Source organism: Toxorhynchites rutilus, chromosome 2, assembly GCF_029784135.1.
Source record: "Toxorhynchites rutilus septentrionalis strain SRP chromosome 2, ASM2978413v1, whole genome shotgun sequence".
In the NCBI taxonomy this organism is placed as follows: Eukaryota; Metazoa; Arthropoda; class Insecta; order Diptera; family Culicidae; genus Toxorhynchites; species Toxorhynchites rutilus.
In genome coordinates this window covers 332,404,471-332,421,805 of record NC_073745.1, presented here as the reverse complement: position 1 = coordinate 332,421,805, position 17,335 = coordinate 332,404,471, and the positions used below count along the sequence as shown (strand labels likewise).

Genomic DNA, 17,335 nt, shown 5'->3' with positions numbered 1-17,335 from the left:
GTCCCGACAATAAAACTTATCATCCACTCCCAGAATCCATGGAATCATCATACTTCTATTACAGCATCGGTCACGTTTTCGATTTTCGCCTTACCATTCATCTATTGTCCTTTCCGTGAATCGTACTATTCTTGTTCCATTCACAGCGGAAGGACACAGGGCTTACACACTACTCGCCGAGAGTGTGTCCGGTATAATACGGTGACGATAAATATTTTACCCATATTCAAGATTATTACGTATGCGAAATCGAAAGAAGTACGTGCCAAAGGCGAAGTGGCGCGCAGGAAAATGATGAAAACCCATTCGATATCGAGAATTCAGTTCACGATTACCAATAAACGCGATTGAAAGGCAGGAGCTTTAGCTGTTCGTTATTGAGTCTTGCGTTTGAATACAAATGAAGCCTAATAGCGAAGACCGGAAAACGGAAACGGGACGCTCGTCGTGAGCAAAGCACGTGTCGTGTACTTTCTCAACAACAGGTGCGAAGGGCGGGAATCAAAACAAACCGCGTGGAGTGCGATTGGGGGTGGGCGCAATGCCTTCATCACCCTTGGTTACCCGATCAGGTAAACAAAACACGGACACGAGTTTTCGCTATCGATTCTCAGATCTCAGAAGGGAAAAAATGAACGCCGGTGGCAATTTCGACGACGACATTTACGGAGGTTTCTCTGGCGTCACGAATAAGTTGTTCAACTACGATGTGAAGGAGGATAAGGCCTTCCAGAATGCCATCAAGACGTCCAGCTATGGCAAGAAGACGGCAACTCCGAAATTCTACTGGGTAAGCATGGCTCAAATGTTCGCAGGCAATGATGGTTACATTTTTTTTTTTCGTTATCAACTCTAAGAATGGAGACAAGTTGGGTTCTGCGGATGCCACGACCACAATGGCCCGGCCATCGACGGCAATCCGTCCCGTTGGGTACACCTCACAAAATAGCAAACTGTTCGATCCTTTGAATCAAGCGTCGAAGAGAATAGTTGTGATGGAAAGCAAAAAGGAGGAAACTCCCGAGCAGCGGTATAAAAATATGGAGACCAAGATTTACGGCCTGCTGGAGGAATCGATCATCGCAAGCACCGGTCCCAAGCCGGACATGTCCGCCGGTTTGGCGAAAGCGAAGGAAGCTTCCTCTCTGGATCGCACTCTGTTGCGTATGAGGGATCAGGAAGGTGGAACGTATACCCACAATTTTGATCTGACCTTTTTCGTTCTGTTCAATTTGGCCAATGTGTACGCGAAGAACGAGATGTACATAGAAGCGTTGAACACGTACACGTTGATGACAAAGAATAAAATGTTCCCCAACGTTAACCGACTCAAGATTAATATGGGGAATATTTATTTCCAACTTGGACTGTACACGAAAGCAATCAAAATGTACCGAATGGCACTCGATCAGGTCCCAAGTAATCAGAAAGAGCTGAGGTTGAAGATAACACATAACATTGGAATTTTGTTCATCAAAATGGGACAATACTCGGATGCTGCGACCAGCTTCGAATTCATCATGTCCGAGAAAGGAGATCTCAAAACTGGGTTGCATTTAATTTTATGCTATTATGCTCTGGGCGATGTTGAGAAGGTTAAACATGCGTTTCAGCTGCTTTTGGACGTTCAAGTCGATTATATGGAGGACGACAAGGTATTTCAATCGAATGTGAGTTCAGCATCAATGTTAGCTGAAATATTTTTCAACAATGTTTTATCTCTGCAGTCGAATGCCTCCTATGAGTACATCAACGAGATGACTAAATCCGATGAGTTGCACGCTTATGAACAGAAGATTCGCCATCTTGCCGAGAAGAATATATTAATCTCTGCGAACCTAATCTCTACGATAATCGATGATTATTTCAACGATGGATACAGCTGGTGTGTGGAAACGATTAAAAACTCCTATTTTTCTTCCTTAGCTATCGATCTGGAGCTAAAGAAGGCGGTCATTTACTTGAAGCAGGATGACATCCAACAAGCTATCGAAACCTTAAAATATTTCGAGAAGAAAGAATCAAACATTGCGATCAATGCCGCAATCAACCTGAGCTTCATTCACATTTTGGTAAGCTATACTCAAAATGATCGCTCTCTCGAATAACAACCATCGCATATCTTCAGAAAAAGGATCTCGCCACAGCGGAAACGTATGCCGAAGCGGCCAAGAAAATTGACAGCTACTGTCCAGCGGCCTTCATCAATAGTGGCGTCTGCAGCATGCTTAAGAACGATCTCGAAACAGCGAAACTGATGTTCATGAACGCCTTGGATATCGATTCAACCTCGTTCGAAGCCCTCTATAACATTGGTTTGATCTTCAAGAAGCTTGGGGATCATAACAATTCGTTGCTCTACTTCCGGAAGATCATCTCAAGCCTGGGACACGAGCAGCACCCGGAAGTGTTATACCAAATCGCTTGTCTGTACGATCTTCTCGGGGACGTTGGTACCGCGCTGGAATATTTCCTTCAATTGCTGAGCTTAGTACAGCAAGATAACAAAATTCTCCAGAAAATCGGAGAACTGTACGAACGGGATGGAGAACGTCAGCAGGCTTACCACTATCATCACGAGTCCTATCGTATCTATCCGATCGACAGTAGCGTGGTCAACTGGCTTTGCTCGCACTACATCGAACTGCAGGTAGTGGAGAAGGCGATTGGTTTCTACGAAAAAGCCGTACTGAAAGATCCCCAGGATCCGTATTGTTTACTCCGTATTGCGGGGTGCTACCGTCGAATCGGGAACCAGCAAAAATCGTTGAATTTGTTCAAGATGATTCACGAAATTTACCCCGAGAATACGGATTGCCTGAGGGCATTGATTCATCTAACCCAGTCCCAGGGAAACAACGAGCTGTGCGAGCGATATATGAGTGAGCTACAGAAGCTGGAGAAACAGAAAGAAGTTCGGCAGCGCATTGGAACGAGCAGACCGCCAACAACGAGTAGTTCGCGGATATCTAGTGGAGAGCACAGTGGAAGGTCGGGTGGTGCCGGATTTGAGAGCTATCAGCCGCCAGCGACGGCCTCCGGACCGGGGTCTGGATTAGGGAACAAAAGCGCAGATGTATCGCCTGGTAAGAAACGCCTGTATGCAGGAGAGCGATATTATAACTTATAACGTTCGGTGTTTTAGATTATAACGCTTACTCGAATGCGTACGGTTATGCAGATCCATTGGGACCAGCCCAAGAAAGGCCACGAACAGGAATTCGTAAAAATCTAACCGTTGAGGACGATTCGGATGAGGACATCAACCCATATGATTTGCTGCCTGTCTAAAAGTCGGTCATTCATAATATAATGTATAAGTTGGTTTTGAAGTTGTCAATAATTTGAAAATAATAAAATGTACTCTCCCAGCTTTACAGAACAGTTTTTTTCCTCGAATCGGGGGAAAAAAATATAGTTGAAAGCTATAAATATAGTTCAAACAGTCATTTTCAACAACAAATTAAAATTTGCATTGCTGATATGAAAAGTTTTTATGTTATATCATATAGTGCTCAATAATTTTGAGAAAGTCGTTCGCGTTTTGGTACAGTTTTGCTATAGCAGTTATTGCAAAACATCATAAGAAAAGCAACGCAACGCTAGTTTGTGCTGAAAAGAATGGATCACGGCCCAAACTAAATCAAAATTTCAAAATCATAGTTTGTTTTTCTATATATATTTTTAACGAAATTCGGACATACAATTATTTGCTAACAAACAGCATTCTATGAATAAATAGAACAGTCCTACATAACATCCCACACTTTTCTTTTACTTGCTTTGGAATATCCCTCTCATGTACGAAAGAGTGAGTGAACTGCTCAAAAAAAACTGGTTAAGTGAACCGTTTGAACGGTTGCAGCAATTCCAAATGAAATCGTCCTAAAAATGTAGATTTTAAAAACTTGTATTTTTGATTCGAATGAAAGTGTGTGTTCTTTTGGGTTGGAGGAAATATGAGTTTTCCACAGCAATTGGGAATTTTTTGACTCAAGCGTAACTTTTGAATAGGGCGTATCGATTTGAGTAAGAGAAATCTTTGATAATTTATATCTCAAAAACTATGAGTCGTACCGAAATAGTGTCTTAGAAAGAGTTATAGAGTATTGATGGTTGAATATGAAAAAAATGTACACTGAGAAAAAAAATAGTACTCTTTTTTTTATATACAACATAAAAATTGAATTTGCAATATCCGAAATACATATTTTTTAATTTTTTTGAAATTTTTTCATACAAAATAGAAGTCATGCAGAAAATTTAAAAAATGGGCCCAAGATGGTAAAACTATTTTTGACGAACTTTGTGGAACATCGAATTTTTAGGAATTTTCGAAACTTCGAATTGTTGTATGTTAACAATCGTTTTTAGCCACAAATTATGAATCATGATGTGATTTAAAACAAAAAAGGTTATTATCAATCTCCTTCCTGAATGTAGCCATTCTCGAAATATTTAAAAAATATTTCTAATTTATTGTCTTTTTTATAGTAAATAATCCCTTTTAATATGTTTGTCGTGTTATACCGTCATGTTCATGAAACTTTATGAATTTGCTTATAATTTCCAACAACTTTTCCGAATACATCATTCTGGTACATTTTTGACGTAGGACTACGTCTAACCGGAAGATATAGGGGGTGAAATGGAAAGTAGGTATTCAATAATTGAATAATTGTGAAATATCAAGCATTGTCAAAATGCACTATGTGCCCATTTTTGATTGGTCCATTTTGTGCTCCTCAAATCGTACCGAACAAAACGGGCAACCAGAGCAGCAGCGAAATAGAATGAAGCACGATTGGAAAAGAAAAAGAAAAAAAATGAGCGAAACATTGGTCGCAGTCTCACACATGCGTAATTCTCGAGCCAGCCAGTCAGCTTAAAAATCCCCGCTCCGCTGCCGTACCGATCATTCTCATTCAAACCGTACACCACATCAGTTCGCATCACAACACATCAACAAACCAACCCAAGCAGCCATGTCTGGACATGGTAAAGGAGGAAAAGTGAAGGGAAAGGCAAAATCCCGCTCGAACCGTGTTGATCTGAAGTTCCCCGCAAGGGTAGCTAGGCCGAGCGCGTTAGTATCAGTGCACCAGTCCACCTAGCCGGCGTTGTATAGTTTCGGCCACCGAAGTGATCGAGTTAGCTGGCAAAGCTGCTCGCGACGATAAGAAAACCCGCATTCGGAACAGAACACATTCGGTTCGGTGGACATCAAGACAACAGGCAGTTTCAGCGAGTGGCGAGTGGCAAACGCAATCGCAAAACGGCATCAGGTAGCAGAAGAAAAAAGTTTGTTCTTTATACAAACTGCTTTGGTGGCAAATCCAGAACAAGGCGACATCAAGGGCGTTCGAAATGGTTTTTTTTTCAAAACCACGAGTACTAAGCTTTCTAAATTGGAACCATTCCATAAAACAAGGCGCTTTTCAGGGCCATTAAACCTTCCAAAAAAGAGTTTAGGAAATACAGTTCAATGCTTTCTAAAACAATATCCAAAATAATAATAAAACACAAATTGATTTTTTCATAATTTGTTCGCCAGGATATGATGGGTATGTGAATTTGGCAGTTGTTCTGAGCTTATTGATTTTCACCAATTCTTAAATTGCTTCTAGATTGAAAGTACAGTAATTTACACTTATCTCGACATTTAGCTAATTGGACGGACCTGTAATGCGACATATTTAGTTGGACATTTTTGTAAACATAGAGTTCGGGGTCCAAATTATGACCCCACATTGAAAGTCGAAACTGTACCACTGTCATCACAAATGTTCAATTACTGGTTAAAATTACCTCCAATCCGACACTGAGTGGTGGTAATGCGACGTGCCATTGAATGTAATTTACTGAACAACATGTCACAAGCTGGATGGGAAGAAATTTGCCAACTGTGAAAGCTGTGGCGAGTGGCAAACGCAATAGCTAAACAGGAAGGTTTAACCGAACAAGATAGGAATATCGAGTGATAACAAAAACACAACACCAAAGGTTCTTTTCAGAACCATCAACATGTTCATAAAGAGTAAACAGTGAACTAATCCATTTTTCAGGTAGATAGGTAGGTATTCACGTAGGAGAAGAAAATAAAACAATAAATTTAAAATATATATTTAACAAAAGCTGTCCTCTTTGTATAGTCCTACGTCACTCCGGTTATGTCCCCGACATTACCCGCCCGTCTTTTTGACTCAAGTGTAACTTTTGAAAAGGAAGTATCGATTTTAGTAAGAGAAATTTTTGATAATTTATATTATATTATTTGATAAATCGAAGTTTCAAAAATTCCTAAAAATTCGATGTTCCACAAATTTCGTCAAAAATAGTTTTATCATCTTGGGTCCATTTTTAAAATTTTCTTCTTGACTTCTATTTTACATGAAAAATTGAAAAAAAAAATTTAAAAAACATATTTTTTGATATCGCAAATTAAAATTTTATTTTGTAAATAAAAAAAAATACTAATTTTTCTTCTCAGTGTATATTTTCTTCAAATTAAACCAACGATACTCTATAACTCTTTCACACTATTTCGGTACGACTCCTATTTTTTGAGGTATAAATTATCAAAGATTTCTCTTACTCAAATCGATACGCCCTTTTCAAAAGTTACGCTTGAGTCAAAAAATGAACCATAACGATGTATTTGGAAAAGTTGTTGGAAATTATAAGCAAATTCATAAAATTTCATAAACATGACGGTATAACACGACAAACATTTTTTTTCCCCATTTATTTATTTATCAGGCTCATTAGCATTTTATCTGTAACAGAGCCGGGTTTTTATCGTGTACATGTACATATGTTTATGTTTCTATAAAATGTAAATTACACAGTAGAAGTAGTAGCCATTTAGGCGTTAGGTTTTCGGTTCCATTACATTATGGTAAATTACACTGTAGTAGCCATTCAGGCGTAAGGGTATTCTATCTGTTCTTCCATTGTTTAGCAGACCGGACAGCGGAGACAGTTGATATTGATCATTGTTGGGTTATTTATAGAACAGCAGCCCGATGTTTCTTGCAGAGCAGAGCAGTTGTATGGATGAATCGATCTTTATTCCACCGTGGATCGATCTCCATAGCTGATGATGGTTGCGTGGACGTAGTTATTCTAAAACAACACAAAGATGGTCAATTGAGGGCCCTGAGTTTGAACAACAAACATATTAAAAGGGATTATTTACTATAAAAAAGACAATAAATTAGGAATATTTTTTTAAATATTTCGAGAATGGCTACATTCAGGAAGGAGATTGATAATAACCTTTTTTGTTTTAAATCACATCATGATTCATAATTGTTAACATACAACAATTCGAAGTTTCGAAAATTCCTAAAAATTCGATGTTCCACAAAGTTCGTCAAAAATAGTTTTACCATCTTGGGCCCATTTTTTTAATTTTCTGCATGACTTCTATTTTGTATGAAAAATTTTTAAAAAAATTTAAAAATATGTATTTTGGATATTGCAAATTCAATTTTTATTTTGTAAATAAAGAAAAGAGTACTTTTTTTTCTCAGTGTACATTTTTTTCATATTCAACCATCAATACTCTATAACTCTTTCTAAGACACTAAAGGGTGTGTCACATCAAATTGCATCACGGAAAAAACGCTGTAGAAATTCGCCTAGTAGACCGATCCTTTTGAAAATTTTAGACAGTAAAATAAAAACTATTAAACAACTTTTGACATTTTCTTTTTGTTCATACTTCGAGCCCAAGCCCGTATGCTCGCACCTTCCTCTTTACCCCGTCCATAAGGTTCTGTACAACGTCAGGTTGTAGTTTTTTTTGAACAGAAATCCATTTTCTCTTGAAGTCCGCCTCCGATTTGACAACTTTTGGGTTCTTCCGGAGGGCCTGCTCATAATCGCCCAATATTTCTCTATTGGGCGAAGCTCCGGCGCGTTAGGCGGGTTCATTTCCTTTGACACGAAGGTGACCCCGTTGGCTTCGTACCCATCCAACACGTCCTTTGAATAGTGGCATGAAGCGAGATCCGGCCAGAAGATGGTCGGGCCCTCGTGCTGCTTCAATAGTGGTAGTAAGCGCTTCTGTAGGCACTCCTTAAGGTAAACCTGCCCGTTTACCGTGCCGGTCATCACGAAGGGGGCGCTCCGCTTTCCGCAAGAGCAGATCGCTTGCCACACCATGTACTTTTTGGCAAACTTGGATAGTTTCTGCTTGCGAATCTCCTCCGGAACGCTGAATTTGTCCTCTGCGGAGAAGAACAACAGGCCCGGCAGCTGACGAAAGTCCGCTTTGACGTAGGTTTCGTCGTCCATTACCAGGCAATGCGGCTTCGTCAGCATTTCGGTGTACAGCTTCCGGGCTCGCGTCTTCCCCACCATGTTTTGCCTTTCGTCGCGGTTAGGAGCCTTCTGAACCTTGTATGTACGCAGGCCCTCCCGCTGCTTGGTCCGCTGGACGAATGAACTTGACAAATTCAGCTTATTGGCGACATCCCGGACCGAACATCTCGGATCACGTCTAAACTGCTTAACTACGCGCTTGTGATCTTTTTCACTGACGGAGCATCCATTTTTGCCGTTCTTCACCTTCCGGTCGATGGTTAGGTTCTCGAAGTATCGTTTTAGTACTCTGCTGAAATGAGTGCACAGGATTAATTTACGACGTTCTTTTTCGTCCGACGACATTTTTCCAAATTTACGAAAAATTGACAGTGAAGCATGGCCAACGTGATCTATACACTCTTATCTGATTATAAGCGAAAGCTGAAGATATAATTCCTAAAAATAAAATTTCTACAGCGTTTTTTCCGTGATGCAATTTGATGTGACACACCCTTTATTTCGGTACGACTCATAGTTTTTTGAGATATAAATTATCAAAGATTTCTCTTACTCAAATCGATACGCCCTTTTCAAAAGTTACGCTTGAGTCAAAAAATTACAATATTTTTTCATCATCATCAGCGAAGATATAAAGGTTATCTGGTTTTCCAACACGGAAACACGCAATGTACAGTTGAGCAAGTGAGGAACAATCCGCATCTGAATATAAACTTCACAACTTCAAAGATTGATCTTGAGTTTACTAATTATGATTGCAAACGTCAGTCGAATAAAAATAAATGAATTTAAAATCATCTTTAAATACAATTTGAGTACCCGTTTTTTTAAACATTTGCAAAAAATGTGTTGATATCACCGTGAAGTGACTTTCGTGATCAGGCCCTACATATTTGATACAAGAAAGTTAATTTACGTCCATAGTTTTATTTCAGGAGAGTGCTTATTCCATCTGGAAATCCATGAACATCTTCGCCAGTAATAATGCAAATAATCTGATTATTCCAACATTTTTCTACAGAGATATTCTCGATCGAATGAAAAATTATCCTTACCCTTTGGATTATGAATATTTCATGATATAACGATCGCAGAGCACATCGATGGGTAGTTGTGAAAGTATGAATATGTTCTATACAATATCCAGTCATTGCTTTGTTTCATGACATAGTTACAGCGTTCCAAAAATCACCCAAAATTTACGATGTCGCATTCCGCTCCTCTATTTTGTTTTTGTTGAGTGCAGTTCTCTGTCCCCTTTGGTATATGATCGATCACTGCAAATGCCGATTCATATTCATTCTGTATTTCTGATTCACATTTTGTCGGTAGCGCAATACGAAACCTTTTCCGTCATAGTTCGGATAATTTTCTAAGGGTCCTTATCGAACATTCTGCTTTGAGTGTCTAGATGACCTTCAAAGTGCTCTCGGGGAAAATTTACATCAGACAACTTACGATTCATTCATTCCCAACTATGAAATCAAGCTCAAATCTCAATTATGAATGAATTATTGAACATTTCTTGCGACCTATTTTTTTGCCTTAAATTGACCCAAATGAAAAAGTACGCTACTTAGAACGATTCAATTGAATTAATTTGAAAGATGAGAAAAATTTGCGGGAAAGAGCTTCATTTTGTTGATAGAAACTGTGAGGTGTACATATGGTTTTACATCATCGATATCCTTCCCCCTCGAATAGTTGTCATATAATTTACTTGGGAACACTGCTTGACGCAATATTGATTGACATCCTCTGCGTTGTCGTCAGTCTGGCATGCGGAACAAGAGAGGCAAGTCATATCGAGTCACCGTCTCCCTGTGTAAGCGATTGACGAAATACAAGATGACTGCCTACCCAAAACAAATAAGCTTATCATATATTTTTGGCAGAAAATTAATAAAAACCCTTAAAAAACGAAAACTTTAAAGTTTTTTCCGCCTCTAAAAGGTACTTAAATCCATCAAATTAAACGTTTTACAATTGTGAAATTTTCAGAAAAATAAATATTAAAATACTGGGTCAATTGATTAAAGTTTGACGACTAGTGGTGCATGGATCATTTTACGCAAATGTAAATATTAATTCCTAGAAAACGAAATTCCAATACCTCGGAAAATTGCAACTTTTCGAAAAAAGAAATACAAAAAATTGATTTTACACGAAAAACTATACGGACATTATTATCCTAAGACCAACTGTTCTCAAGATAGAACAAAATCTATATAAAATCATATTTGATGAAAAAAGCCGTATGCGTGATAGCATGAAAACTCAACCATAATGGAATCGTTGAATTTTTATAGTTTTGGGCTATGAACGTTTAAGCATAACCCCTATCTATGAAAGTCATAGGATCATAGGAAATAACTCGGTCGTTCACAGTTTACGTGAGTTATTTTCAGAATATGTATTTTAATGAAGAAGAATGATATTAGTAAAACTATGTGAAGCACTCTCAGGCAGCTCAATTCGTTTATTGATAAATACGGAATACTCAAGTTTGGCGGAATGTTTCAAAAGTCTTGAATATGGAACAGTTTTTATTTAATTTAGAATGTATCGGTGATTATATTTGTGAAAGTATTTATTATTCGTGTCCACGTGGACAAAGTCTATACTCTCTTCCCCCTCTACGTGGACAAGCGTGGACATTTTCATAACCCCTAGTTGTCCACGTGGTATGTGGACAGCCCCTTTCGTGTGCGACAAACATGAATGGCTTCCCACTCTACATTGTTGTGCCAAATCGGTCCCAAAAAATGGTGTCGACAACGGTGCCAATATCGTGCCATTTTACAATGATTTTGTCGACCTATCCTTCGTGTTCGACAACAAATTACGAGCCAACACTGTACCAATCTGGCACCGCGTCGACCGAATGCAAAACTACTCGACGCTTATTATGGCGGCATTTTGACGTAGGACTACGTCTAACCGGAAGATATAGGGGGTGAAATGAAAATCTAGGCACTGAACAAGTAGGAAAAATTGCAAGATTTGGAACGCTTATAACTCGAGAATTTCTCAATAGATCGCAAAGGTTTTTGCATCAATTGATAGGAAATATATATACGCATCTATCATAACGAATCAAATTTAATTTTTCTGGAGATAAATAATTGAATAATTGTGAAATAACAAGCATTGTCCAAATGCACTATGTGCCCATTTTTGATTGGTCCATTTTGTACTCCTCAAATCGTACCAACCAAAACGGGCAACCAGAGCAGCAGCGAAATAGAATGAAGCACGATTGGAAAGGAAAAAGAAAAAATTGAACGAAACATTGGTCGCAGTCTCACACATGCATAATTCTCGTGCCAGCCAGTCAGCTTAAAAATCCCCGCTACGCTGCCGTAACGATCATTCTCATCCAAACCGTACACCACATCGGTTCGCATCACAACACATCAACAAACCAACCCAAGCAGCCATGTCTGGACATGGTAAAGGAGGGAAAATTAAGGGAAAGGCAAAACCCCGCTCGAACCGTCTGGAGTTCCCCACAAGGGTAGCAAGGCCGAGCGCGTTAGTACCAGTGCACCAGTCCACCTAGCCGGCGTTATATAGTTTCGGCCGCCAAAGTGATCGAGTTGGCTGACAAAGCAGCTCACGACGATAACAAAACACGCATTATGAACAGACCACATTCGGTTCGGTGGACATCAAGACAACAACAGGCAGTTGCAGCGAGTGGCGAGTGGCAAACGCAATCGCAAAACGACAGCAGGTAGCGGAAGAAAAAAGTTTGTTTTTTATACAAACTGCTTTGGTGGCAAAACCAGAACAAGGCGGCAATGGTTTTTTTTTCAAAACCACGAGTACAAAGTTTTCTAAATTGGAACCATTCCATAAAACACGGCGCTTATCAGGGCCATTAAACCTTTCAAAAGAGTTTACGAAATACAGTTCAATGCATTCTAAAATACTATCCAAAATAATAATTAGATACAAATTGATTTTTTCATAATTTGTTTGCCAGAATATGATGAGTTTGAGAATTTGGCAGTTGTGCTCAGCTTATTGATGGTTGGAGACTTTCAGGATTATTCAATTTTCACAAATTCTTAAATTGCTTCCAGATTGAAAGTACATTAATTTACATTTAGTTCGACATTTAGCTAATTGGACGGACCTGTAATGCGACATATTTAGTTGGACATTTTTGTAAACATGGAGTTCGGGGTCCAAGTTATGACCCAACATGTCTCAAGCTGGATGGGAAGAAATTTTCCAACTGTGAAAGCTGTGGCGAGTGGCAAACGCAATCGCTAAACAGGAAGGTTTAGCCGAACATGATGGGTACATCGAGTGATAACAAAACAATAAACTCTTTAGATTAAAAGATGATTGTGTGGTCCTGAAAAGGACCCTTTTTAGTGTTTGCTTCCGAATCAGCAGTCGGAAAACGCTCTTTATTTGGAGCTGGTATACTTCTTCACCGCTTTGGTACCTTCGGAAACGGCATGCAAGTTCACCGGGCAGCAACAGACTGATTGCGATCTGAATTTCCCACGCCGTAATGGTTAACCGCTTATTGTAGTGGGTCAGACGTGAGGCTTCCGCTACGATACGCTCAAGGATGCATTGACGAAGCTCATGACGCTCATCGCCTTCGATGAGAAACCGGTGTCGGAATGATCCTGATTCAGCACCTTATGATGTAGATAGCATATGATTCCTTCTTCTCCCTCTTGTCGGTTTCCGAGATATTCTTCTGCGCCGTGCCGAACTTTTTGGCGGCTTTTCCATTATTCCACTAGTCTTCGGTACCTTCGTGTTTGTTAGAAACAACTGCATGTGAATCCAACGAGCGAACAAATCGTAATGAATGTATTTTTTTGCCATCGCTGCCTTTTAACGCTCATTCGTTCGTCTCGTTGGACTCGCCCCTTTGGCTGAGTCTGCTGATTTATCTCTATCCTGTGAGCGTGTACCGCCAAAGTACAAAACGCGCGGACCCGCAGAAAAATATATCATTCTCTTTCAAACCGTAAATCAGTTTGATTGTATGGCATCGTTTCACATCACATCGCATCAACGGATTGGTGCCGGAGCACCAGTATACCTAATAGCGGTTATAGAATTTCGCCCGCCGGAGTACTCGAGTTGGCTTTCAAAGCTGCTCACGACAATACGAAAACCCGCCTACAGAACAGAGCACATTCGGTTCGGTGGCAACAACTAGTTTCAGCGAGTGGCAAACGCAATCGCAAAACGGCAGCATGTAGAAAAAGGAAAAAGTTTGTTTATACAGACTGCTTTGGTGGCAAAACCAGCCACCGTAAAACACGGCCTTTTTCAGGGCCATTAAACCTTTCAAAGAAGAGTTATTAAAAGTTTTTCACAATATATTTCAAAATGCATTCTAAAGTGACATAATATGACATATAATATAAACCGATTTATTTTGTTTATGCTTGTTCTTGAGCTTATTGGTGGCTGAGGTCTTTTAAATTGATCATTCAGTTTTCACAAACCCATACATGGTTTCCGAATTAAAAGTGGCTTCAAATTACAACACATTGTATGCAGGATGGCATTAACGAAATTTCTCGGTAGCAAGAACTGCTTTCTTTGGTTGATAACTGATGTTGAAAATTGACGGACGTTACATCTGCATTGTATAGAAAAATAACTAAGGAGCAACATGATGAGCTATGTATTTCCTGCTGCTCTGTTCTTATTTTAAGGGACTTTAATCCAAAGGTCATCCGTCCCTGTATTTACTGTCATTTATGTCTGTGTATTTACTTTTCATTTTTATTTATTTTGTTTGCGGAGACTACAAATCTTACAATTCATTCGTCTCCGAAACCACAGTTTAAGGTACGATAATATGCTCAATAGTGAAATATATGATAGTGAATGAGCTGATGACCACCTATGCATTCCCTGTCACAGCCATCATTTTGATTGTACGATATGTGCATACGCCGAAAGATGCTCGGCGTTGAACATTTAATAAGTACAAAGCCTTCAGAAAAAAATCAAGAATCAAGTTTGTAACAAAAAACGCAAAAACACAACACCAAAGGTTCTTTTCAGAACCCCCAACATGTTCATAAAGAGTAAACAGTAAACTAATCCATTTTTCAGGTATATAGGTAGGTATTCACGAAGGAGAAGAAAATAAAACAATATATTTGAAATATATATTTAGCAAAAGCTGTCCCCTTTGTATAGTCCTACGTCACTCCGGTTATGTCCCCGACATTACCCACCCGTCTTTTTTTTTTCATGAGAATGAAAAAAATCGTGGAAAATCGTAATCGATGGAAAATCATTTATTTTATTCAACATAAGTACAACGAATTACAATGAATATGTACTACATTTTTACAATACATTACTACTTATTATGATCAATAATTCCTAACGCCCACAGTGGCTGTTATACACTAAGCTATATCCCTGTATCAGATTAATCGCTGACATAGTCTGATATTAGATTGATTAATTGTTCATATTGGGCATTGTGAGAATAAAAATTTGTTTCCAGTGTTAACATAACAATTTACAATTCAATGGTTAACCAAATCACTCAACCTGCACAGCTAAAACTGCTTCTGTTTCGGAATGTGTTCTTTCATGGACTACGTAAAAAAACTGCCGATCGGCTTGTCTGAGCCTTCAGAGGCCAGTGAATCTTCCTGACGCAGTTTGAAGTTGAATGTTCTAAATGAATGATTGATTTTTTCCAGTAGAATGAATTCCTTTTCACTCACGGTAACGATTTTACTGATTCGACATCGTCGGTGAGATGATGAACGGGGCTAATAACAGGATCGGAAACGTACACTGGAGAATGGAGATCCTCTCGTTGGAGGGGGACAGCGTTTGGAACATGATACCTGTGGAAAGATTTGTTGAATATCATAAAGAAATTGAAACACCAAGAAATATGAAAAAATAGAAATGGATATAAAGCAAAACTTTGAAATATATGTAACATTTTCCACTGATCTTCGAAATGCAACGAAAATTTTTATATTGTTTGAATAGCTTGGTTTTTGAGAGTTTACCTGATATTCACAGATAGTGACATTATTATAGAGATAGAGAAAGATTGTCCTATGTCCAGTGCCAATGAGTTGAAGACTGATGATCTTTCCAATGTCATTTAACTTTTAAATCTTCAGCACTGAAAGAAATATAATTTAATCAAATATGTTACTACCACAAAACAGATATTATCAACACCTGACACTAATATCCTTGATGACTGGTTAAAATGATACCTATAAGAAACATTTTCGGATCACATAGAAAATGCTTTTATCTACAAAATCCATTACTTGAATTGCCAATCCATATGGTAATGCGGCAATATAAAATTCAGATAGCCAGATGTTCATAAATCCGATGGATTCTTCCTTCGTGTCAAGCTCAATTGTAATAGCCTCAAATGGTTTCTTAATCCAAAATATTTTATGCACAAATCAAACAAGAGGTTTCCGCTATCGACAAGAGGAAACTGTAGAGTACAGAATAGGGTGATGAAATAATAATAATAACAACAATAAAGAAACATGAGAATCATGCCATGAGAACTATAGACCAATCACATGTAAGGAAAAGATGAGCCAGGCTATAAAAGCGCGAGCGACTCCGCGCAGCCGGCATTCTTACAACGGACGTGATACGAGCAACATCTAACAAGGAATACCAGCAGCAGTGGCATCAGCTAACAAGGAAGCTAACCCGAGCAGCCAATATCGAGCTGGGTGTCGCATCGGTCTGCTCCAATAGCAACAGCAGCAGCAGGAGCATCGGACACTGAAGCTAATCCGAGTAACCATCGAGCTGGGCGTCGCATCGGTCTTCATCAAAATCAATAGCAGGAGCAGCAGCAGCAGCGGACATCGTAGTTAAGCCGAACAACCAACAATCGAACTGTGCCTCGCATCGCATCGGACTGCAGTAACATCACGAGCTAAACATTGTCGGCACTCTCTCTCCGCTGATAGCGCGAGGACGCGCTTCCATTGAGCTGGGAGAGTGTCACAGTGTGGAACACAATCAACGCCGCATTACGTGCTTAACACCCACGTACTAGCCGGCTTCATAAAAGAGTTTATAGAGTTTTCCTCGCTGTAGCCAGCAAAGAACTTTCTGGGATGAGGCTTCATGTTTGAAGCCCATCTATCGATCGCAATGTACGATTATATTGGCGGTCGCGACAAAAACCATATACATACATTAGTGTGAAGTCTATCTCGCTACTTACGTTGCATAATAACTCACATTGTTTGCCCCACAGAACAACATGAGCCCCATGCTACGAATGACTCCTATCACTGCATGCGGATGTTCCAAAACACATGTTTTTTGTTACGGTATTTCTCGACAGATATAACGCTATGAAGTGTATAATTTCACGAATACCCTCAGTGTTGAAAAATTCTGCCAGTCTTATGCCTTTTCCGTTACTATTGAAAGCCAAATAACCTTGGAGGAACCCGATGGTAGAATATAGAGAAATCTGTTCTTAGATAATGTTTAGCCTGAATGCGGCAAATCACGACAAATTTCTGTTGCTGTGTTCCATTATTAAATAGTTAGAATTTAAACGAAATCCATAGCATATAGGTATTGAATAACTGTAATTTAAACGTAATACTTACACAGTTTGAATCTCGATCCATATTCTGTTTCGTTTTGAATGACAGTTCAGTTCAGGGAGAAAGAGAAAGGATACTCGCTCAGTGATGCCGCTTCTTTCAGCGAAAGTTATTGCGTACGATTATAGCTAAAATTATAGGCAGTGCTGCCTGCGGGGGGCATGCCAGGGTTAGATTCAAGTACTTTTGTAGCAATTTTTACGGATCGGTCAACATCGGGTCGATAACCGCTCGAAAATAATTTAGAACGGGTTCTTGATTGAAAGTCGCAGTTTTTAATAATTTCACATATAGTAAAATTCAACTAAGCTTAAAACAGAGAAGAGAAGTGGAACTTGAGAGAAAAAAGTGGCAACGATTTGTGGCAAGAAAATGTA

The 17,335-nt window shown here is 39.1% G+C and overlaps 1 protein-coding gene and 1 long non-coding RNA gene across 3 annotated transcripts; one reads left to right on the top strand and one right to left on the bottom strand.

Annotated features, from left to right (window-relative positions):
- Positions 1-589: 589 nt before the first annotated feature.
- On the top strand, positions 590-3,588 carry LOC129770710 (intraflagellar transport protein 88 homolog). Of its 2 annotated transcripts, none has more exons than XM_055773705.1 (5): positions 590-790; positions 858-1,655; positions 1,728-2,072; positions 2,129-3,086; positions 3,146-3,588. In XM_055773705.1, the coding sequence occupies exons 1-5, from the start codon at positions 632-634 to the stop codon at positions 3,289-3,291; spliced, it is 2,406 nt and encodes an 801-aa protein (XP_055629680.1). In that variant the 5' UTR covers positions 590-631; the 3' UTR covers positions 3,292-3,588. The 2 variants fall into 2 exon arrangements, with proteins under 2 accessions (XP_055629680.1, XP_055629678.1); XM_055773703.1 differs by having other exon boundaries at positions 858-1,670.
- Positions 3,589-14,658: 11,070 nt separating this feature from the next.
- On the bottom strand, positions 14,659-17,335 carry LOC129770711 (uncharacterized). The gene is made up of 3 exons (XR_008742183.1): positions 16,962-17,335; positions 15,360-15,478; positions 14,659-15,188 (listed from the first exon to the last, which is right to left on the bottom strand). It is a non-coding gene; the product is annotated as an uncharacterized LOC129770711 (long non-coding RNA).